Source organism: Pipistrellus hanaki, assembly GCF_964339955.1.
Source record: "Pipistrellus hanaki genome assembly, chromosome: 13".
Taxonomy (NCBI): Eukaryota; Metazoa; Chordata; class Mammalia; order Chiroptera; family Vespertilionidae; genus Pipistrellus; species Pipistrellus hanaki.
Genome location: NC_140515.1, coordinates 23,581,036 through 23,603,386, shown reverse-complemented (window position 1 = coordinate 23,603,386; position 22,351 = coordinate 23,581,036). Strand labels below are relative to the sequence as shown.

The window sequence follows — 22,351 nt, the reverse complement described above, 5'->3', positions numbered from 1 at the left end:
AAAGACAAACACTGGGAGGGCAGGGAGTGGGGGGGTAGGGGGGTTGGGGGGTAGGAGGCGGTTTGAGGTGGGTGGAGAACGTCAATAGGGGAAGGGGGGGGGGGGCATCTATAATTCTTTCAACAATAAAGATACATTTTAAAAAATAAAATAAAATTTTTTAAAAAGAGCAAGACAAATCCAAACCCTAATAATAACAAAAGGGCTAAATGGCAGGGCCAGCACAGGCAGCCATGCATACCTGCCCAGTCTCTCTGGGGGTGTCTGAGCCCCACCCCCACAGACATCGCAGATTTGCGCGGCCACTATGACAGCTTTCTGGCAGGAGTCCTGCTCTACAAGTCAGTGTATTGGAACTTTTCCCAGCAGATGGAGACGGCGGTGGGAGCAGCGCCTCCTCTGTCTTACATGGAGGTGCCCTGTGGGCGTAGGGGGCCCTGCCCAGAGGGCTGTTAGGCTCAATCCTGTAAAACCGAGCCCCAGGCCAGGCCACAGTGAGCACTCAGGATTAGAAAGGGCTCTTAGCGTTCCAGATCTCCAAAGCCTGTCAAAGTTAAGAGGGTCCTCAGAGGATGGGGCAGCCCAACCCTCATTTCCTTCCACCTGAGGAGACTGAGAGGCAAGGGCACACCTATCCCTGCCACTGGCCACCAGCTGGGCCCTCCCTGCCTCTGGTCCCCAGGTGGACACTGCCATTGCTGAGGAGACCCGGAAGTCAGTGCAGGCAGAGGAGATCAAGGCCAACGAGAAGGCCCAGAAGGCACAAGCGATTGCCGATGATGCCCAGAAGGATCTGGATGAGGCACTGCCTGCCCTGGACGCAGCCCTGGCCAGCCTGCGCAACCTCAACAAAAATGACGTGACGGAGGTGGGCGGGCAGGCATCTCCCAGACCGCCCCCTGGCATTTCTTCCTGGTGCCTCTTGGGTCCTGGTGTCCAGGCCCTCCCTCTGCACATCCCTTGGGAGTCATGTGCCGAGAGGTGATGGTAGAACTAGAGCTTGAACCCAGCTACCTGCCCTTACCTCCTTGTACCAGCCCAGGGCCCTGGGGAGGGGCCTTTGGGCCCTGAGAAGTGAGTACTGTGGCCGGGCCTGGCTACAGAGAGGAGCTGTGGGCTGAGGCCAGCCTCGAGGGCTCCAGGCGTGCCCTTTGTCTGTGGTTGGTGAGGCCCACCCTGCCTGGCAGCTGTCCCTACCCAGGGGTGCCCACTCAGCAATGGATTTCCGCCTTCTCTGCTCTTGGCTGGGCCCGCAGGTGCGTGCCATGCAACGGCCTCCCCCAGGCGTGAAGCTGGTCATAGAAGCTGTGTGCATCCTAAAAGGCATCAAGCCCAAGAAGGTTCCTGGAGAGAAGCCCGGCTCCAAGGTGGATGACTTCTGGGAGCCCGGCAAGGGGCTGCTGCAGGACCCCGGCCGCTTCCTGGAGAGCCTCTTCAAGTTTGACAAGGTGAGCACGCCAGGCCCCTGGCAGCCAGTGAGTGAGGGCTCCCCAGCTGGGCAGTGAAGTGGGGAGAGGAGCCTGCCCCACCACAGTCTGTCCTGCCTCCCCCTGCCTGCATACACACGGGCGGATGGCCACAGAGCTGACAGAAACCAGATCTTGGCCTGGAGGAACTCTTCACCAATAGGCGGGTATGGAGGACGAAATCAGGACCCAGGCAGTCTCCTATGCCCGTAGACACCACCCTCAGTTACTCCCAGCCTGGAGATTCTCGTGCCCTTTCCTCCCTGCATCCCCCATGGCCTTGGCCGAGACATTCACCATCTGTTTGATCGTTGCCTCGGCCTCAGCCTCAGCACCCGAGATGAAGCTTCCCCTGTTTGGCTTTGGGTTTCTCTCCCTGTCCGTCTGGGGCTTTCCTTGTCCGTGGGCATATGCGTTCTTGGGAGACGCTCCTGGAGGGCCCCTCTCCAGCTCAGAAATTGGCTGGAGGACAACTGTCTGTCTTATGTGGGCCACCAACACCAACACTAGGTGTTGGGATTGGGGCCCTAGGCACTTCCCCATCTCTCCTCCCCTTCTTCCATCAGACTAGAAACCAGAGGCCCCACAGGCCTAATTAAGGCCAAATCAGGAGCGCTCAGGGCCAGTGTCTGGTGGGACAAGAGCACCACGGTGTGGTGACCTCTTGGGGCAGGGATTATTATCCTTGAACATGACTTGTCCCCTCACCTACAAGGAAGCAGCCCTAGGTGAGTTTTAAATGGGGTCTGTGTATTATCAGATTTTGAGGCTGCATCATTTCTCAAACCTCTAATTGTGTTATCTGAAATCCTGGAACACAGAAGTTCCTCTTCTGGCCAGTTTTTTGGATCATTTTCACCCCCCAAAACACACCTGCACTGAGGCCTGACGGAGCTGGGGCACAGGATGAGGGTAGCCTTTAGCACCCACTACCCCGTCCTCCCTGGGAAGCAGCCCTCTGAGGCCCTGTTTTCCATGTCCAGGACAACATTTCAGAGGCGGTGATCAGAGCCATCCAGCCGTACATAGACAATGAAGAGTTCCAGCCCGCCGCCATCGCCAAGGTGTCCAAAGCCTGCACCTCCATCTGCCAGTGGGTGCGCGCCATGCACAAGTACCACTTCGTGGCCAAGGCTGTGGAGCCCAAGCGGGTGAGGGCTGGGTATCGCTGGGAGGCAGGGGAGAGGGGTGAGGGCTCCCCGGGGCACTCAACAAGCTGTCCTTGTGCCCTGTGCCTGCAGCAAGCCCTGCGTGAGGCCCAGGATGACCTGGAAGTGACCCAGAAGATCTTGGATGAGGCAAAGCAGCACCTGCAGGAGGTGGAGGACGGCATCGCCACGATGAAGGCCAGGTACCGAGAATGTGTCGCCAAGAAGGAGGAGCTGGAGCTGAAGTGTGAGCAGTGTGAGCAGCGGCTGGGCCGAGCTGACAAGGTGCACACACCCCTCTGGAGAGGCCCTGCAGACGTGGCTTGTCCCGTACAGGGGCTAGAAGGGTCTGGGTGGGGGGGGGGTCCTAGGGTGGCTGTCTGCACCTCCTCCCCGGCAGCTGGGGGCTGCTCTGGGCAGGGACACCCAGGCCCCTGGCCTAGCCTCCCAGAGCCCACCCACGGGGCTCCCTCTGCAGCTCATCGGCGGTCTGTCGGATGAGAAGGTGCGCTGGCAGGATACAGTGGAGAACCTGGAGAACATGCTTGACAACATCTCTGGAGACGTGCTGGTGGCTGCCGGCTTTGTGGCCTACCTGGGCCCATTCACGGTAAGGAGCCCCCGACCCTGCCCAGGCAGCTCACCTCTCAAAGAGGCTCCATCGTAAGGTCTCACCTCCCTGAGGGACAGCCTGTGAGCAGCTCTTTCCTCACTCACTCATTCAACAAGCACTTACCAGGCGCCCTGTCTGAGCCAGGTGCTGTTCCAGGCACTGAGGAAACAGCCAGAAAGCCCACCCTGGTGGGGCTGGCCTTCCGGGGGGAAATGTGAGCTCGCTCTTCCGGCCTTGCTGTGTGCATGTCATTCAGCCCTCACAGAAGCCCTGACAGGGGGCATTGTTATATTACCCCTGATTCACACATGTGGGGCTGAGGCTTATGGAGGCCAAGCAATTCACTCGAAGTGGAACTAGAGTGCAGGTGTCGGCTCTATGTATGAGCTCGTATCTCTGTACAACTGCCACGTGCTGGAGTGCGGAGGGAGGTGGGAGGGGTCACAGGTGTCATGTTGGGGTGGGTCTGAGTCTGGCATCTCCCCAGGGCCATTACCGCCAAGTGCTCTACGACCAGTGGGTCAAGCAGCTCGTAACCCAAAAAGTCCCACACACCACCGAGCCTTCGCTCATCGGGACCCTGGGGAACCCCGTGAAGATCCGTTCGTGGCAGGTACCCACCCGGGGGCTAGAGCGACTGGGCCGGGCCTGTGGTGTGGTACAAGCGGGGCCAGGAACCTCCTGCCTCTTTCACCCTCTTTCCTTCATCTACTCAGAGATGCCACCCCTGAACCCACCCAGGCCCAGCAAGAGAGTGGTGGGCAGGAGAGGAGAAAGCTGAGCGCAGTGTGGCTCAGATGCTAGCTAACCATGGGCAGAGAATTCAAGCAGTGCTTGAAATGTGGGGGTGAAGCTGGGGAGCAGTGTCTGGATGGAGGATTAAGAAAACTTCCTAAAAGAAACTGTGTCTCAGCTAGACCCTAAGGATAGGTAGGGTTGGCAGGTGAGGGCTGGGAGAGAACCAAGAGACAGCAGGTAGAGGTCAAAGGTGCATGGGCTGGGAGGGCCGATGGGCTGCAGGCTCTGTGGCGATGATCTAAGCAGTGTTTCCCAAAGTGTGGTACGCGTACCCCTAGGGGTACAGGAGGAGTTTGGTGGGGGTACGCGTTGCACTGGCATTTGGTGGGGATATGCACTGCACCGTGCTTAGCTGCGCCTAATTCTTCGTTCTCATGAGTACGAGGGGTACTCGGCATTACGAAAATTATAGAAGGGGTACACATATTTCAGAAGTTTGGAAAACACTGGAATGGAGTGAGGGCTCAGTAGGCAAAAGTTCAGGGAAGCCAAGTGAAGGAGGGTGTTGGGACTCAGCCTAGGGGCACACTGGCACCTGCCCTCACCTCCAGGAGGGCACAAAGAGGAGAGGACAGGCAGAGCCAGGCATGAGGCAGGGAGTAGCTGATGCCCCAGCTGACACCGTTCATGTGAGAGCCCCGCCCACGATGGCGCCTGGTGCCCCACAGATCGCTGGCCTCCCCAACGACACGCTGTCAGTGGAGAACGGGGTCATCAACCAGTACTCCCAGCGCTGGACCCACTTCATTGACCCTCAGGGCCAGGCCAACAAATGGATCAAAAACATGGTGAGTCTACCTGCCAGCTGCCACCAGCCCTCCCACCAGGCTTAGCAGGCACGAGAGGAGTAGCGGAGCCTCAGGGTGGCTCTCAGCCCCCACCACTCCTCCCTGTCCCCGCTCCCACAGGAGAAGGACAGTGGGCTGGATGTGTTCAAGCTGAGTGACCGCGACTTCCTGCGCAGCATGGAGAACGCCATCCGCTTCGGCAAGCCCTGCCTCCTGGAGAACGTGGGCGAGGAGCTGGACCCCGCTCTGGAGCCCGTGCTGCTCAAGCAGGTGAGGCTGCAGCACGGGCAGGTGGGAGGGCACTGACAGCCTCCCTCCCCTGCCGCACCCATGAAGCCGGGGCCACAGACAGCTCTGCCCATCCCGCCCGCCACAGACATACAAGCAGCAGGGGAACACAGTGCTGAAGCTGGGGGACACAGTGATCCCCTACCACGAGGACTTCAGGATGTACATCACCACCAAGCTGCCCAACCCACACTACACACCAGAGATCGCCACCAAGCTCACCCTCATCAATTTCACCCTGTCTCCCAGGTAAGTCCCCGGCCCCCAGGCTCCCAAGTATCAGCTACACCTCGGCCTATCCAGCTGCCCCTCTCCTACCCTCAGGCCAGGAGTTAGAGTCTTTCCTCCACTCAGAGGCTCTGTCAGCTTCCTCCAGGCCTTTCTAGCCCCTCCACTAAATAGCATTTCCACTATTTCCACCTAAAACCCCCACCCCCAACTCATCCTGATCCCTCGTCCCAATCCTACCCCAGCCTCCCGCAAGAGCTCTCGTCTCTTCCCCTGCAGCTCAGCCCTTTGCAGGCCCTTGTGCGCTCACCGCCCAAGCTGTCCTGGAGCCCTGGGTCAGGCACCCGGCCCAATCCTGCCCTGGCTGCTGTGAGCCAGGCACTAGGGCCTTCACTGACCACCCACAGACCCCGAGGCATCGTGGCCACAGAGAACCTCTCCACAGAACGGGGGTGGAAACGCCCTTAAGGCCTGTCGCTCCCAGTCACTCAGCCCCTTCCTGCTGAGAGGGAGTTTTTTCAGAGACCCCAGCAACTCACACATCCAACCGCCTGGCTCCTTCTGGGCTCCAGGCTGCCACCCAAGGTCTCTGAGAACCGATCACTTTAGAAACAGCTCGGCATTCTATCTGCCGCCTGAGACAGGCTAGGCCTCCCAGGCTGACACCAGCAGGGACTCTGCTCTTGGAGCCCAGGAGCACAGACAGACAGGGGGCCGCCTGGGGGCCACCAGGTATTACAGGCAGGGTGTTCCCCGCCCCTGGCAGTGGCCTAGAGGACCAGCTGCTAGGCCAGGTAGTGGCTGAGGAGCGGCCGGACCTGGAGGAAGCCAAGAACCAGCTGATTGTCAGTAACGCCAAGATGCGCCAGGAGCTGAAGGACATAGAAGACCAGATCCTGTACCGGCTCAGCTCCTCCGAGGGTAACCCGGTGGATGACATGGAGCTCATCAAGGTGTTGGAGGCTTCCAAAATGAAGGCTGCGGAGATCCAGGTCGGCCACTGCCTGCCCACCCTGCCTGCCTCTCCCCACCCTGCATGCCTTTCCCCACCCTCCCTGCTTCTCCCCACCCTGCCTGCCTCTCCCCACCCTGCCTGCCTCTCCCCACCTGCCCCAGGCTGGGCCCCTGTCCCCCCACACCTCTACCTGCTGCTCTTTGCCAGCTACCTGGGTCTGATCAGGCCCCTTCACTGCACCCCCAGGCCAAGGTCAGGATAGCAGAGCAGACAGAAAAGGACATTGACCTCACGCGCATGGAGTACATACCTGTGGCCGTCCGTACCCAGATCCTATTCTTCTGTGTGTCTGACCTGGCCAACGTGGACCCCATGTACCAGTACTCCCTCGAGTGGTTTCTCAGCATCTTCCTCTCGGGCATCGCCAACTCAGAGAGGGCAGGTAGCCCTGGCACACATGCACATGTGGACACAAACGCCGGGCTCTCACCCTGGCACAGATGGGACGCGTGAACACATTTCCACAGAGGGCACACACACAAACTCACACCCGAGTCACTTGCACGTGCTCTCATCTCACACACTCAACAGACAAACACAGCCCCCTCCCTACCCTCCCTGGAGCCCTTTTGCTGGGCACTCCAAATGCCCCAGGGGAGGCTCTGACTGCCCTGTGGCTCCTGGGAGCCTGGCTGCGCTGGACCCGGGCTCCCGCTTCCCTCCCTCTCCCCGGTGCTGCATCCCCTCTCTGCCTTGCAGACAACCTGAAGAAGCGCATCGCCAACATCAATCGCTACCTGACCTACAGCCTCTACAGCAACGTCTGCCGCAGCCTCTTTGAGAAGCACAAGCTGATGTTTGCCTTCCTGCTGTGTGCCCGCATCATGATGAACGCAGGCAAGATCAACCAGGTGCATGAGCAGAGAGGCAGCCGGTGGGCCAGTGGGCCAGGACAGTCTGAGCAGTTGCCCTGTTGTAGGGCCTGGGAGCACAGGGTGGAAGGAAAGGAAAGGCCTTTCATGGAGCAGCAAGAGCAAAAGGGCAGAGGGGCAGAAGCACGGCTCCTTGCTTAAAACAGTGGCCCAAGAGTCCTGAGAGCAGATCTCTGAGCCTTGAGTGTGCTGGTGGGCACAGAGGCAGGCCTGGGCCTCCCAGCTCATGTCCTCAGGAGCCCCAGGCATTTCGTGATGTGTTAGAAAGCACAGCCAAGTTAGTGAGAGTGACAGCCACCACTGCTCAGCCCTCACTGTGTACTGGGTGAGCTCATGGGTATACAGGGCCTGGCACTAGCCTCCCTCTGTCCCCTGCCAGTACGAGTGGCGCTACCTCCTGTCCGGGGGTTCCACCCAGATCATAGCTGAGAACCCTGCAGCAGAATGGCTGTCAGACCGGGCCTGGCGAGATATCCTGGCACTCTCCAACCTGGAAGCCTTCTCCTCCTTTGCCATGGACTTCGTGAAATACCTCTCAGAATTCCGGGATATCTTCGACAGCCCGGAGCCCCACCGGTGAGCTAGGCCCCAAAGCACGGCAGGGTGGGCACATTGAGGGGGTGAGACCCCAGAGACAGGAGCAACTCAAGGTTGCCCTGCGGCTGTGGCCACACCTCTTCCACGCCCCTGGCCACATATCCCCAGACACCCCACTCTCCTGTCATCCCGCCAGCAGAGTCTCTGTGGCCAGTGCCCTCCCACAGGTCAGCATTTAGGGGACATGGGCACTATTGCAGGGAGCCATTGCCTGGCATCTGGGACAAGTACCTGGACCAGTTCCAGAAGCTGCTGGTCCTGCGCTGCCTGCGTGGAGACAAGGTTACCAACGCCATGCAGGACTTTGTGGCCACCAACCTGGAGCCACGCTTCATTGAACCCCAGGCAAGTACCACTAGCTAACCCCCACCTGCGGTGCCAGGGGCCTGGCTGCACCTGGACAGGCCAGTTTGCAGCCTTGGCCAGACAAAAGTCCTAGCCCTACCCCTCCTGCCCCACTCATAAGGCCCCTGGGAACTCCCTGGAAGCCCCGAGCTCTTTTGCCAGGGTCCCTGTGCCTCCTTATCCCAGCATCTCTCCCTGCCCTGCAGACAGCCAACCTGTCAGTGGTGTTCAAAGACTCCAACTCCATCACACCCCTCATCTTTGTGCTGTCGCCTGGCACTGACCCTGCCGCCGACTTATACAAGTTTGCTGAAGAGATGAAGTTCTCCAAGAAGCTCTCTGCCATCTCCCTGGGCCAGGGCCAGGTAGGGGTGGGACAAGGAGGGATGAGGGGCCAGGCCAGCTGGTCCCGTCACTCAGCATTCCCGTCCCACAGGGCCCTCTGGCAGAAGCCATGATGCGCAACTCCATAGAGAGGGGCAAGTGGGTCTTCTTCCAGAACTGCCATCTGGCCCCAAGCTGGATGCCAGCCCTCGAGCGCCTCATTGAACACATCAATCCTGATAAGGTGCGCCAGCCTCCTCTGCTGAGGGAGTCCTGAGTGTCTCCCCAGGACTGGGAAGCTAAATGTGATGGTCCCACAAAACGCTCAGGCACACAGGCAGTGCTTGGGAACCGACATACAGAACGTGCATTGATTGCGTTAATCTCCCCAGGTCACATTACCGGTGGTGATGTGACTCGCCCAAGGCCACCCAGCACAAACCAGTGACCCTGGAACTTGCCAAAGCTCATATTCTTAACTCGTGGTCCAGGCAGCCTGGCCAGCCCAGAGGGAAGGGCGGTCAGAGGAAGCCTGGCATTGGGGAGGCCACCAGGTATGGGGCCTGATGCTCATGTGAAACATGGCCACCAGGTGCACCGGGACTTCCGCCTGTGGCTCACCAGCCTGCCCAGCAACAAGTTCCCAGTGTCCATCCTGCAGAATGGCTCCAAGATGACCATCGAGCCGCCACGTGGCGTCAAGGCCAACCTGCTCAAGTCCTACAGCAGCCTCAGCGATGACTTCCTCAACTCCTGTCACAAGGTGAGGCACTGCCCTGCCTACCTGCCCTGGCCCTTTCCCCTCCCTCACGCCCCCGCCCCTCACCTCTCGCAGACGATGGAGTTCAAGTCCCTGCTGCTGTCCCTGTGCCTGTTCCACGGCAATGCTCTGGAGCGCCGCAAGTTTGGGCCCCTGGGCTTCAACATCCCCTATGAGTTCACGGACGGGGACCTGCGCATCTGCATCAGCCAGCTCAAGATGTTCCTGGATGAGTATGAGAACATCCCCTACAAGGTGGGCCGGGGACAGGCTGGGGGCAGGGGGCCAGGCGCTGGTGGGGCCCTCTCACCCACCCACCGCATAGGTCCTCAAGTACACGGCAGGGGAGATCAACTATGGGGGCCGCGTCACGGACGACTGGGACCGCCGCTGCGTCATGAACATCCTGGAGGACTTCTACAACCCCGAAGTGCTCTCCCCCGAGCACAGCTACAGCACCTCGGGCATCTACCACCAGATCCAACCCACCTACGACCTCAACGTGAGCGCAGCCTGGGTTCTGGGGTAGTGGCCACCTGAGTGTGGGTGAGAGGAGTTGTGCCCCCTGCCCTACACTAGCTCCTTCTCAGACTGATCCATCCCACAGAGATAGTCACCAGTGCCCTGGGGGCACTCAGTGAGGCAGGGGCAACCCAACCAGCCCACAGTCAGGGAGCCTCCCTGAGGACACACTGCTTCAGCTAAGCTGTGTGAGGAGCGGTCAGGGGCTGGGTCAGCAGTGGAAAGGAGGGAGAGTGACAGGTTTGAGCAGCCAAATGAAGGAGCTGGGAGACTGATGACAGTGAGAAGGGGGGCACCCAATGATGCCTCAGCAGCCTTGGAGTCCCAAAAATAATAGGGTTATGACCAGGGTGATGGGGGAGCGTGCTCAGTTGGAGGGCTACCACAGGCCTGGGCTACCACAGGTTGTGCCTTCTAATCCCCCAGGGCTACATCTCCTATATCAAAGGCCTTCCCCTCAATGACATGCCTGAGATCTTTGGCCTGCATGACAACGCCAACATCACTTTTGCCCAAAATGAGACTTTCGCCCTGCTTGGTGCTATCGTACAGCTGCAACCCAAATCATCCTCTGTGGGTGGTCATGGCAGAGAGGAGGTAGGTGACAGTGGGAGGGAAAGCGCCCAAGGGTTGGGCAGGGCTAATCTCCTACCCACCACCCCGCCTCCTCTCTTGTGGGATGGAACTCTGTGCATGTGGAATCCTACACAAGGGTTGTGGGAGTCAGCCCTGACCCCCACTATCTCTTTGCCCCTACAGATAGTGGAAGATGTGGCCATGAACATTCTACTCCAGGTACCAGAGCCCATCAACTTGCAGTGGGTGATGACCACGTACCCCGTGCTGTATGAGGAGTCCATGAACACGGTGCTAATACAGGAGGTCATTCGGTAATCCCCCACAACCCCCAGCCCTGAGTCAGCGGACCACTGGGCTGTAGAGAAACGACAGGAAGGGGTACTATGGGCCAGGTCCCATACCAAGTGCAATAAATCCATCCTCTAACTCAGCCATAGTTTTATTCTCCCATTTTACAAATGAGAAGCCAAGACCCAAAAAGGTTAAGTGAACTAAGGTCACATATGTGCTAAGGATCAGAGCTGGGATTGGTACCCAGGCTACCCAACCAGTCAGCCATTGTTTTGTTTTGTGCTTTTTGTCTATGGCCCACAACTGGGGTGTAGATGCTGCTAGAGGGCCCTGGCCCACTGCCTGCCTCCTTGCCACTGGCCCATAGGTACAACCGGCTGATACAGGTGATCACACAGTCGCTGCGAGATCTGCTCAAGGCACTCAAGGGGCTGGTGGTGATGTCCTTGCAGCTGGAACTGATGGCTGCCAGCCTGTACAACAACACTGTGCCCGAGCTTTGGAATGCCAAGGCCTATCCATCACTCAAGCCACTATCCTCATGGGTCATGGATCTGCTGCAGCGCCTAGAATTCCTACAGACCTGGATCAAAGAGGGCATCCCAGTTGTTTTCTGGATCAGTGGATTCTTCTTCCCCCAGGCTTTCCTGACAGGCACCCTGCAGAATTATGCCCGCAAGTCTGTCATCTCCATCGACACCATCTCCTTCGATTTTAAGGTTTGGATACAGCTAGGGCTAGGTCGGGTACAAGTTGGGGTACAGCCCAGATGGGAGGAGCCTAAGGCCACAGCTGGCTGACAGAGTCAGAGGACCCCTGAGCCGAGGTTGCGGGCAAAGGACAACCAGGCCAGGAGCCCAGGGAAATCACGAGGGGCAGGACATAGACTGCAGGCTACCAGCTAAGATGGTGGGTGTGATGGGCAGGTAGGCAAAGCTCAGGAGGGAGTTTGTGCCTTTGGATCCAAATTCTAATCCAGATTCTGAACGTTGATATGTGTGGGGCATATTTGTGTGCTCACCATAGGTAATGCCCCAAGCAGTGTCGGAGCTCAAGCAAAGGCCAGTCGTGGGGTGCTACATCTATGGACTGTTTCTGGAAGGTGCCCGCTGGGACCCCATGGACTTCCAGCTGGCCGAGTCTCGACCCAAGGAGCTGTACACGGAGATGGCTGTCATCTGGCTCCTACCTGTGCCCAACCGCAAGGTTGAGGACCAGGACTTCTACCTGTGCCCCATCTACAAGACGCTGACCCGTGCTGGTACGAGGCTTAGGGCAGGGAGCCTACACCCCAGGGGCCCAGGCCTGGGCCAGCTCAGGCCAGTTAGCCTAATCCAGGTTAGCTGAACAAGATGGCCGAGGTCAGCCAGCAGTCCTTAGACCAACCAGGCAGGACATAGCCTGGCAGCAGCAGGCACAGCAGTGTCCAGCAGCTGGCTCAGTCTATGGTGGCCTCTGAGGTCACCATCTTGTTGCTTCCCTCAGCAGATCCACTGTGGGTCCTGGGACCCCTAGCCTGACAGTAGAGGATCAGAGAGGATAACTGAGGCCTGGAGAGGAGGGATGGGCCTGAGCTGAGTCCAACAGGAAATGAGTAATGGCGTCAATTCTCCCATTACTGCCTGTCCTCATCGTTGCATTAACCCTGGACAGGCCTGAGCCAGAGCCAGACCTCCAAGCAGGCTTGCCCTTCGGGATTCCTTCCTTGTCCCCAAATCTGCCAAGTCCATTGCCTTTGCCCTGTCCCTCTCTAACTGTGGCAGACAACTTAACTCTCCCCCATTGCCTGTTCCAGGAACATTGTCAACCACAGGCCACTCCACCAACTACGTCATTGCTGTGGAGATCCCCTCCCGCCAGCCTCAGCGACACTGGATAAAGCGTGGTGTGGCCCTCATCTGTGCCCTGGACTACTAGACTTGGATAAAAGGGTGGGAGCCATTAAAGTTGAGTTTTCTTTTCTTTTTTCAAATATATTTTATTGATTTCTTTACAGAGAGGAAGGGAGAGGGATAGAGAGCTAGAAACATCGATGAGAGAGAAACATCAACCAGCTGCCTCCCGCACACCCCCCACTGGGGATGTACCTGCAACCAAGGCACATGCCCTTGACCAGAATCGAACCTGGGACCTTTCAATCCGCAGGCTGACGCTCTATCCACTGAGCCAAACTGGTCTCGGCAAAGTTGAGTTTTCTAAGCAGTTCAGCTGAGCCTTACCTGCTTACACCAACCCCTTTCTGTAGGACTCACTACCAGGGAAATGGAACAAGGGGCTGCAACAGCCTCAAGAGAATGTGGTTAGCAAGGGGAAGAGGGGGCAGAGGTAGCAGCTTTGGCCTGCTGGACCTGTCCAGGTGCAACAAGAGGAGAGGGACCCCTCCAAGATTCCAGAGCCCCTCCAGGGAGAGCACACCAGCAGGGCTAGAGGCAGCCCTCCTCCAACCCAGAACCCCAGCCTCTCTCCAGGCTGCAAAGTTATCAGATCTGGTGAAAGCTTTGGCATGGCCTTCCCCTCCCAAAGTGCACCTTCAACACAACTCTTCACATTCCACAGCCCACCAGACGCCCCTCCTCAGCTCAGGTCCTGAATTCCAGGCCTACCATCCCCAAAATCTCTGCCGCAGAAAGCTGAATACCCAAGAATGCATATTTCTCACCTCTGGTCTTTGAGACTTGGGCCCAGGCCTGGTTAGCCCCTCACTCCCACCTTCACCTTGACTACAAACCTCAAGTCAGCAACCACAGGAGGGTTTGTTTTTTAGGCGAGTTTTATTCACTCAATGATCCAGTATTTACATGGGGTGGAGGGGTCAGGCTATGCTCAGTGCAGAGACAACTGCCAGGGCTGCCAGCTGTTCCCCACCCCTCTCCCAGATCACTATGTACAGGTAAGGGGCCTCCTTGGATCTCTTTCAAAGCCATCTGGCAGAGGGTACGGGGCTGTAGTTGGGGGCTGAGCTCCAGACAATTCTGGGCATCAGGCCCTCTGGGAACATAGGGTTTCCAATGGGTTGTCTTGGTCCTGCAGAACCCACCCTGAGAGCCTTGCAGAGGCTGAGGAAGCTAGTGTGGCAGGGAGAGCTGAGGGGTGCCAGTCTCCTGCAAGCAGCCCTGTCTCTGCTACCCTAGGAGGGAGATACGGTAATACTGAGGGGCTGGGCAGAGGCTCCTCTGAGCCCCAGGCTCCAGGACGGAGCCCAGGAGTCCAAGGCAGGCCCAGTGCCAGAGCCACAACACTGAAGGCAAAGAGCCCCAGGACCCTGCTGTGGACAGCAGACTTGACAAGCCTGACTATAGCCAGGAAGGGACCAAACCACCAAACAGCTCAAACGATCTCTGCTCAGACCATAGGACCCCAGCAGGTTGCTCCTCTCTCCCCCACTGGGATACCCCACTCCCAACCTACCAGGAAGCCAGGTCCCTGAGTTTTGGAGCTCTCCCAGGAGGAATGAAGAGCAGACCTGGCTTCCTCATGAGACAACTGGCCACTACAGCTAGAGCTGCAGGCCCAAGCCACCCAGGCCCCACCAGGATGGCAATTGTTAGGAGAGAAAGCAGTCAGGAAGCCGGCTATGTCAACACAGTGGTGGCAGAACGGGCCAGAGCCCAGAAAAAATAGACGTCTCTGTAGGTAAAATATATATTCTGCTGTCCAGGCAGAAAGGCCAGGTCCTGCAGCCCACAGCCGGCTGTGGAGGCAGCTGCAGCACCTCGCTTTCCCAGCTCCAGCTGCTGCTTCCTGATCACTATGGGCTTATCCTACCCGAGTACAATGCAGGGAATCCTGGCCTGGCTTCCCTTTCCAGGGTCTGAGCTCTGGCTGGAACCATTCAGTAATACTGGGAAGGGGGAGTGGGGCAGGGAAGAGGCCCTGGTGAGGCCACAAGGCAAGAGCAGGCTGCAGAGTTGGGGCCAGCATCCTCATTGGCGCTTGGCCTTGTAGGGGCGTGAACGTTTCCGCCGGTCAGGCTTCCGCTGCTTGTGGAGCCGGCCAATGCTGACGCCTTGGCGCCGCCGCACCGAGATGTTCTGCTCCACCAGGTTGGCCAGCATCCCTGCAGAGGCAGAGGCCCGTGAGCAAGTGGTGGATGCCCAACAGCCATCTGCTCAATAGGCCACAGACTCAGGCCAAGAGCAGAGGGTCTTATGGGCCTCCCTGAGACCCACCGTCTGCTCAACCCCCAGCAGAGGCTGGCAGAGGGGGGACCTAAGCAGCATGGCCCTCAGCAGGGTATGCCGGGTAAGACGCAATAGTGAGTACCCCACCTTCTTGAGCTAGCATGGAGATGAACGTGCAGATGAACTCGTCATAGTTGTGTGTCCTCCTCTGGTCATCAATCTGTGGGAGAAAAGGATGAGGACACTGCAGCACCTCCCCAGAGCTGCCACCAGCTGACCTCTAGAAGTCGCACCTCCAGGAAGACAGTCATGGACAGAGGACCAGGCAGGTGGAGAAATTACCCACCTTGAATTTCTTCCTCTTCTCCACTTCTTCCTTGAGGCAAGCCTCATAGTTTGCAATCTCAGCCTCCACACACTTCAGCAGTGCCAGCAGCTCCTGCCAAAACCCAGCATTGCACCTATGGGAGCTGGCCAGCACCAAAGCCACACCACCAGGAAGCAGCGAGAGGCAAGGAGAAGCAACCAGAGTGCCTGGAGCTGACCGAGGCTTCTTACACTACCTACCCAGATAGGCTTCACAGCCACCAACCTCCCCACCAAAACTCCAATCAAGAACCGAGCCCCAGGCAGCAGCCCCCAGGCCCTTCCCTCTGCCAGGGTTAGAGAACTGCAGGGGCTCACCTTGGGTGAGTACTTCTCCCCACTCAAGGGCTCACCGGTCCTGGCCAGCCCAGACTTCTCTCTGCCATCTGCAGCTTCCACCACCTCCTTCTCCTCTGGGCCGCCGGACCCCTGGCTGCCCTGGTTTGGTCTGCTGGAGGGCGAGGAACCCTTCCCACCCTCTGGGAAAAGAAGGCATGAGAAGACGCATCAGAGTGCAGGACACTTGGTGGTCACTTGGCTACCTCCCTCTTCCACCCTCGGTACACCAAGTGGCCAGTGAGTCCGCACGAGGCGCACCTGTCAGTGCCAGGGGACCCAGCACACCATCCTCAGCCAAGTGCAGCAGGCCCGTGCTGATGACAGGACCCAGGTCACGTACAGCACGATTGTAGCGTATACAGTCAACACGCAGCAGGCTGTCATCTTCTCCAAAAAGCACCTTGGAGATGTGGGAGGTGACAGGGCTGGAGGGCCGTGTGGGGTTGGCTGAGCGAATGGGCGAGCGCAGTGGTGAGTTGAAAGCGCTGCCGATCTCAGAGGCTGTGTCTGTGCTCTCGTTGCTGGGGGTGGGCGAGGGCTGCGAGTGCATGGGCACCGCCACAGCCGGACTCGCAGCGCCGCTGCTGGTCTTGATGGACAGGGGGATCGAGAGGTCTTTCTGGGACTCTTTGAGCTTCTCGGCCAAGACGTTGATAGTGTTGGGCTGCAGCACCGACAGCTGCCCTTCCCCGGAGCCACTCAATGGCCCTGGCTTTCCTGGCCCTTTTCGCTTGTACCTGTGGGGCCCAACGAGACATGAGCCAAGGGAGTGGGTCAGATGACCACACTCCCAGCAATGCCTAGAACTGCCTGCACACACCCTGGCACCCAGGGACTGACCCTGCAGCTCCTCATTCGGTCCAGCAGCCTGACCCAGCCATGCCAAGCCTGGCACCCTAAGCTCTCACAGCTACAGCCAGGTGTCCTCAAAGGACGCCTTCTCTATTTCAGCTGCTGGCCTTTTGCCAATGCCAGGTCTTCCAGAAAATCTACCCCTACCCCATCTCCTCCTTCCATTTCATCCAATTCTTCTTCCAAAACCTAACCAAAAGGCCACCTCCCAAGAGAACATATTTTGATGTCTGGTTAAATGTGCTCAGCCCTCCCCGCATCCCTCCAACAGCTTCTTGGGACCTGAAATCAGCCCCTTCATGCCAGCCTTCCCAGGACCCTGTATTCAGCAGGTGCTCAGTGTTGTCCATCTGCTGAAGGGCATTCTCAGATACACACTGAATAACCAAGATAGGATCTGCAGCGCTCAGAGCGTCCAGCCTAGAGCTGAGCTGACCTGATGGCAGGGTTGGTGTTCTGCACATCGTCCTCCTCCTCATCCTCATAGTCATCCTCATCGTCCGAGTACTGCTGGGGTGGGCGAACTGGAACTCGGCTACGGCCCACACCTGCTGCCAGGTCTTCCTCCTCCTGAGGCAAAACCCAAAGCAGCCATGAGCAGGGGTCAGCCAGCCCAGGCTAGGCATCGCATTCACAGCCAGAGAGAAAGCCGGAATGGCTCTCAGGGCAAGTCCAGAACCCCTCCAGGTGTTCCAGAGCCATGGCTCTGAGAAAAGCTGCTGCCCACCCCACTACCTGCCTACACAGGCTTCGGAGAGTCTTGTGCCTTAATTTTGCAGCAGAATCCCTGAAGCATGTGCCTGGATTTTGCAGCAGAATCCAACCCACAGAATTGTACCAAGGAACATGACCCAAACATTTAGTGCCATAGCTGTGTGGCTGGACTCAAAGTCAGTGGAGTTCTCTCTGCCTAAGCCCCTGCCTTTGTGGGTGCTTCCAAGTATCAGAGGAAACAGGTCCGGGTGGGGGCTGAACAAAGAACCACCTGAGGACACTCCCGTGGCAGCTCTCCCAGCTCACCTGCATGGGGGACTTGGCATAGTTGTGATTGTCCAGAAAAGCTGGCAGCCGCTGGACGATGGGAGTGGGGTTGGGGGGAACACCATTGAGGCTGCTCCCTGAAGGTTTCACCACCAGCTTGGGCTTGCTGGGAGGGCTGTGGGTCGGGGCTTGTGGGCATGAACCAGCCACCACCTCCACACCATCTGAGAGAAGCACAGGCAGGACCTTCAGCCAAATCCTCAAAAAAAGCTGTCCCCAGCCCGCTGTCTCCCCAGTCCTGTGACAGCGGAGCAGCTGGTTAGATGGAAGTCAGTCATGGGCCCAGAGCAAGACAAGAGAAGAACAAGATGGAAAAAGAAAGGGAGGCAGGAAGAAAAAAAGGCTTGAAGAAAACCAGAAAGGGAATATGTTTACAGAAAAGGTGCAGGGGCCATGGTAATGGCAGCCCTCTGCAGATGCCTTTCTTTAGGGAAAACTGCTCTCCCTCCACGTTTGGACGGGAGAGGGATGCACGCACTGGGCTTCAGGCCTTCCATAGCAGCCTCTGAATCACTGCCCAAGTGCCTGAGCTTCCGGTCAAGCTATGAGGGGTCACTCTGAGGCCCATAAGAGGCCCTAAGACCCCTAGTACCTGTGTGGGTGCCCTCCGAGGACACTGGGCCCCTGCTCGCCTCCAGAGCCACGGGGGACTTGCCACTGGCTGGTTTGGACTCCTCAGGCAGCTGGGACTCTTGAGACTTGTGTGTCTGAATCAGCTCTGGTTGTGTTACCCTGATCACCTAAAAAGAGAAGCCAAGGCTCAGAGGAGAGAAGGCAGCCCCAGCCTCTACCTTGGACAGCTAAGGGCCTTAGCTCTCCCGACTCCCTCACAGAAAAACACAACAGTCAAACCCAAACCTCCTTCTAGAAACTACTTTCCCTCACCACCCCTTCCCCAAAAAGGGCTCAAAGAAGGAGTGGTTAGTTGAAGCCCAGATCCATGATGATTTGGGAATGACAGACAACTGCCCCCGTGAGGGGAAGGAGAAAATGGCTGACAGGGACCAGACCGGAGAGTACCCACCTGCTGCAGAGCCTCCAGTATTATCTGACGGTTCACCTTGAGGACATGCAGCCTGGCCTCATACTTGATCCTGCGGTCGGGCACCACCGCCATCAGGTTGAAGCGGATGTCATGGTAGGGCTCCCTGCAGGCACAGTGCAGCTGTGAGAGCAGCTCGCACCCCGGCCCCACCACCAGGTTGAGGCAGAGAGCCTGGCAGGGCTCCCTGAAGTCACACCTGCAGCCATAGGTACAGGCCCCACCCCAACAGGCAGGCAGCAGGGGACCATGTATACCGGGCACATGAGCAGGTGCCTTCCAACAAGCTGTGTGAGGGGCCTGGCAGGAAGTGAGCCAGCATCCCTGAGCCACCTAGGGCTCCACCAAGCCCTGCCCCTTCCCAAAGCAGGCCACAGAGCAATGAGTTGGGAGCCCAAGATTCAAGCCTGATCCTGCCAGATTCACCATGGCACGAATCATCTGGCTTCTCTGCTTTGGTTCCCTTTTCTGTGCCCATCGCAATGGGGGCACAGCTCCAGAGGGTAGGGTAGGCACAGGACTCTTACCCTGCAGTGGCGAGGCCGATACGCTCCATGATGACCCGCCGGGCCTTGTCTGTCCACTCCTCATCCTCACCCCAGGGCCCTAAGGAACACCAAGACAAGGAGTCAGCAGGTGGGAAGCCCTGAGTTTGGGCAAGCCAAGAATGGGAGGGAGGATGGAGAGTAGTTGAGTCAGGGAGTCAGGGGCTAATAAGGCAATGCACTGCAGGGTGCCATATGGTCAAAGCCAGATGTCCTGAATACCCAGCCCCCACCACTGAGTTCCAAGCACCTGAGGACCCTAGACCCCAGCTCCTTAAGAGTTAAGCAGAAAAACCCAAAGAGCCCCCAGCTCAGAGTGCTTACCATGGTCAATGGGATAGACCTTGAGCCCATCCAGTTCAAAAAGCCGGCCTGTGATAGGCACATAGCTGACAAAGTGGAATGCCTCCATGGTCCGCACTGCACTAAGGCCATTCTGCTTCTCGGGGAGGTGGCGTGGCTCGGGCCTGGGGAAGGACCCAGTCAGGGCCCCGAATGAGACAGCCCTTCCTTCCCCCCACCCCAACAGCTCCCACAGCTCCCACACACCTGGCATGGCTATTATGTGCCTTGGCCAACTCCGGGGCATTGCCAATCGCATATCCTTTGCTCTAGAGGGAAGAAAATGAGACCACATCAGAACAACTTCTCAGCTGAGCCTCTGGGTGGGAACCAGAGCTTAGACGAGCAGGCCTGGAGGTGTTCCAGGAACCTGAAGCACAGGTGGACTCTCCTAAAGGGCAGAAGAGAGCTCTGGAGCCCGCAAGAGATGGGCTCATATGGCCTTGCACAGTAATAAGCGGACACTGGGAGCAACACGGACTCCAAAATGCCGACAAAGTCCTAAAATGGTGTCACTTGAGCAATCTTCCTTCCTTCCCTAGGTTTGTCTCCTTTCCTGACAATTGGGCCTAAAACCAACTGCCTTCCACAATTAACTTAAGAGTCAAATGTGTAAATGAGCATGTGAAAAGTAAAAAGCCTCACAGTGCCAAATGTCATGCAGTGGCATCACCAGTGGCCCTGGAGGTCAGCTGCGAGCCAGGATAAGGCACGGTGGCATACCTCAGGGCTGAAGCCTTTGGTGAAGTCCTTCATACGGCTCAGGGTGGGCCCCAGGTCCACATTGCTGCAGTTCAGGAGCACGCTCAGCAGGGCATGCGTGGCACAAGAGTTGGGGATCAGCTGTGAAACCAAGAACAGTCACCCATGCACAGCATCCCTCAATCGAAGCCCACATTCATCAGGAAAGGGAACCCAGAGAGGGACAGTCATATCTGGACAACAACCCTCATCTTTGCCCCAAGTTTGTCACTTAACTAAATACCCATCCGGTGTCTGGGGACCTGGAAAGGAGGTTCAGACCCCACACTGCTCTACAGAGTCTTCCTTTTTTTTAATATATTTTATTGATTTTTTACAGAGAGGAAGGGAGTGGGATAGAGAGTTAGAAACATCGATGAGAGAATCATCGATCAGCTGTCTCTTGCACACCCCCCACGGGGGATGTGCCCACAACCAAGGTACATGCCCTTGACCGGAACAGAACCTGGGACCCTTCAGTCCGCAGGCCGACGCTCTATCCACTGAGCCAAACCGGTTTTGGCAAGAGTCTCCCTTTTTTAATGAATAAGAGCTCAGTTCCTTTTGCCAAGGGACTTCTATACCCACCACCCTCAGTAACTGCCTATCTCTTCCTCCTGCCCGTACCCACTCCCACTTCCCAAGCAAAGAAAATAGCAGCTTCCCACCCTCCAGACAGAACACAGAGCCCAGCACACCTGGTGGGCAAAAAACATATTATTCACAATATCGTCATCAATCACAGATGTGTCATCCACCAAGGTAGAGACCTTGCGACGGGATCGGCGCTCTTCGATCCATTTGAACAGGAAAATGAATCCATACACGGGGCTGGGGAAAGGAAGAAGCAGCCAAGTTGGAGAAGGAAACCAGCCCCCCCTTTTTCTCTCCCCCTATTCCCCTGCACTGTGTTACCACTCAGGAGCCCCTCCTGTAACCCCATCTCTCTCCTGGTTTCTTCCCCACACTGCCCAAAGTGACCCTGAGCCCTCACACCCCAGAGGCCTGCCCCAGGCAGGCTAAGCAACGGCTTCTGGCTGTGGTTCTCCAGTGTCCTCCTGAAGTTTATGGTTCTGGGATAAGAGAAGAAAAGCTGGAACCAATGGCCCAGGACAGGGTAGGAACAGACGTTAAGGTGAGAACAAAAACTCTGATGAGGAACTGAAACACTAATTCTCACTTGTGAACCCCAAGGCCTGAGCCCCAAGGCAGACAAGGAAGAAAACGAACACCCATACGAGCCCCTCCTGTGGGAAATAAAAGCAGACTTCTCAATTCAGTCATCACAGCGGTTCCTCCACACCTCCATTTTGCAGGACCACCAAAACAAGGCCCTGAGGTTGGTCACCCAGGAGGGCCTTGTAGGTGCCAACCAATCTACACCAGATCCTTGTGTGGAGATGAGAGGCGCTGGCACACCGGCACTTTAAGCAGTAATTAATCATTACAGCTGCTCAAAAGGCAGGTGCGATCTGGGTCTAGATAAGAGAAGAAAAGGGCCTGACTTCCTGCTCCAGACCAGAAAAAGAAGCTGAACTATATTCCAAAGGATGGTTAGAATTGTTATCGATTGGGGGAGGTGCTACTACAGAAAGGGAAGTGATGAGGGGAGAAAAGAAAAATACCAGCTTGATCAGGAGAACACTCAAAGAGAAGGGACGCTTCCTTACGTTAGATTTCACAACCTGGGGCTCCTGATACTACCCCCCTGGGGGGACACCTCTAGGCCTCGAGGTGTGAAAGGCGGTCCTGCAGCCAAGCCACTCACCCCTGGCACTTGCTCTGAAGGTCATAGATCTCCTCCACTTGCACCCCTTTCACACCTGCGATCAGGGAAGAAAATAAGTCGGGAAGGGCAGCTTCGGGCCATGCAGCGAGGGCGGGAAAGTGAGTCCCCACGGCCGGGGTCCGGCGGGTAGGAGAGGCTCTTACCGAAATCTTCCACCAGGAGGGTGAAGAGGCCTGGTGGGGCGACAAGAGGAGCGGATGATGGTCAAGTAGGAGCCTGGGGTGGGGAGAAGGACCCCCAAAACCCCCACCCCCGGCCAGCCGGCCCCCCTCCTTACCAGGATCGCTCTCCAGCTCCAGCCAGCCCTTATTCATCTTCCCGCGGGGCGGCCCCTCAGCGCCATGTCCAGGCCCTCCCGACCCACCGCCGCCCCGCCGGGAGCCCCCGACGCCCCCGGGGCCCCTAGCCCCGCACACAGACAACGGGTCCCGTCGCGTCACTTGCTCGCGCCAGCCGGATACGTCACCACAGGGCGACCGTCTCCCCCCAGGCTTCTGGGCGTGTCTTCCTCTGGTTAGCCTGACGCTAGAGCTCTAGCG

General features: G+C 57.7%; 2 protein-coding genes across 2 annotated transcripts in view; one reads left to right on the top strand and one right to left on the bottom strand.

Moving 5' to 3' along the window:
• DNAH1 (dynein axonemal heavy chain 1) overlaps positions 1 to 12,603 on the top strand; it is a 68,606-nt gene extending 56,003 nt beyond the window's left edge. The window contains exons 55-78 of the mRNA XM_084901864.1: positions 683 to 868; positions 1,257 to 1,448; positions 2,450 to 2,617; positions 2,708 to 2,899; positions 3,093 to 3,224; positions 3,715 to 3,840; positions 4,694 to 4,813; positions 4,934 to 5,083; positions 5,190 to 5,350; positions 6,096 to 6,321; positions 6,531 to 6,726; positions 7,044 to 7,195; positions 7,596 to 7,792; positions 8,014 to 8,158; positions 8,365 to 8,523; positions 8,595 to 8,726; positions 9,075 to 9,245; positions 9,318 to 9,497; positions 9,568 to 9,744; positions 10,191 to 10,361; positions 10,524 to 10,654; positions 11,002 to 11,353; positions 11,661 to 11,895; positions 12,430 to 12,603. Coding sequence (XP_084757990.1) covers positions 683 to 868; positions 1,257 to 1,448; positions 2,450 to 2,617; positions 2,708 to 2,899; positions 3,093 to 3,224; positions 3,715 to 3,840; positions 4,694 to 4,813; positions 4,934 to 5,083; positions 5,190 to 5,350; positions 6,096 to 6,321; positions 6,531 to 6,726; positions 7,044 to 7,195; positions 7,596 to 7,792; positions 8,014 to 8,158; positions 8,365 to 8,523; positions 8,595 to 8,726; positions 9,075 to 9,245; positions 9,318 to 9,497; positions 9,568 to 9,744; positions 10,191 to 10,361; positions 10,524 to 10,654; positions 11,002 to 11,353; positions 11,661 to 11,895; positions 12,430 to 12,551 — 4,173 coding nt within the window. The 3' untranslated portion in view covers positions 12,552 to 12,603. The remainder of the gene's footprint in view (positions 1 to 682; positions 869 to 1,256; positions 1,449 to 2,449; positions 2,618 to 2,707; positions 2,900 to 3,092; positions 3,225 to 3,714; positions 3,841 to 4,693; positions 4,814 to 4,933; positions 5,084 to 5,189; positions 5,351 to 6,095; positions 6,322 to 6,530; positions 6,727 to 7,043; positions 7,196 to 7,595; positions 7,793 to 8,013; positions 8,159 to 8,364; positions 8,524 to 8,594; positions 8,727 to 9,074; positions 9,246 to 9,317; positions 9,498 to 9,567; positions 9,745 to 10,190; positions 10,362 to 10,523; positions 10,655 to 11,001; positions 11,354 to 11,660; positions 11,896 to 12,429) is intronic.
• Positions 12,604 to 13,386: 783 nt separating this feature from the next.
• Positions 13,387 to 22,271, bottom strand: BAP1 (BRCA1 associated deubiquitinase 1). The gene is made up of 17 exons (XM_084901865.1): positions 22,090 to 22,271; positions 21,956 to 21,985; positions 21,792 to 21,846; positions 20,722 to 20,854; positions 20,006 to 20,125; positions 19,490 to 19,551; positions 19,265 to 19,407; positions 18,923 to 19,001; positions 18,378 to 18,501; positions 17,946 to 18,093; positions 17,333 to 17,517; positions 16,749 to 16,882; positions 15,719 to 16,197; positions 15,440 to 15,600; positions 15,102 to 15,194; positions 14,903 to 14,975; positions 13,387 to 14,691 (listed from the first exon to the last, which is right to left on the bottom strand). Exons 1-17 carry the CDS (start codon positions 22,124 to 22,126, stop codon positions 14,558 to 14,560), a joined length of 2,190 nt encoding a protein of 729 aa, XP_084757991.1. The 5' UTR covers positions 22,127 to 22,271; the 3' UTR covers positions 13,387 to 14,557.
• Positions 22,272 to 22,351: the final 80 nt, after the last annotated feature.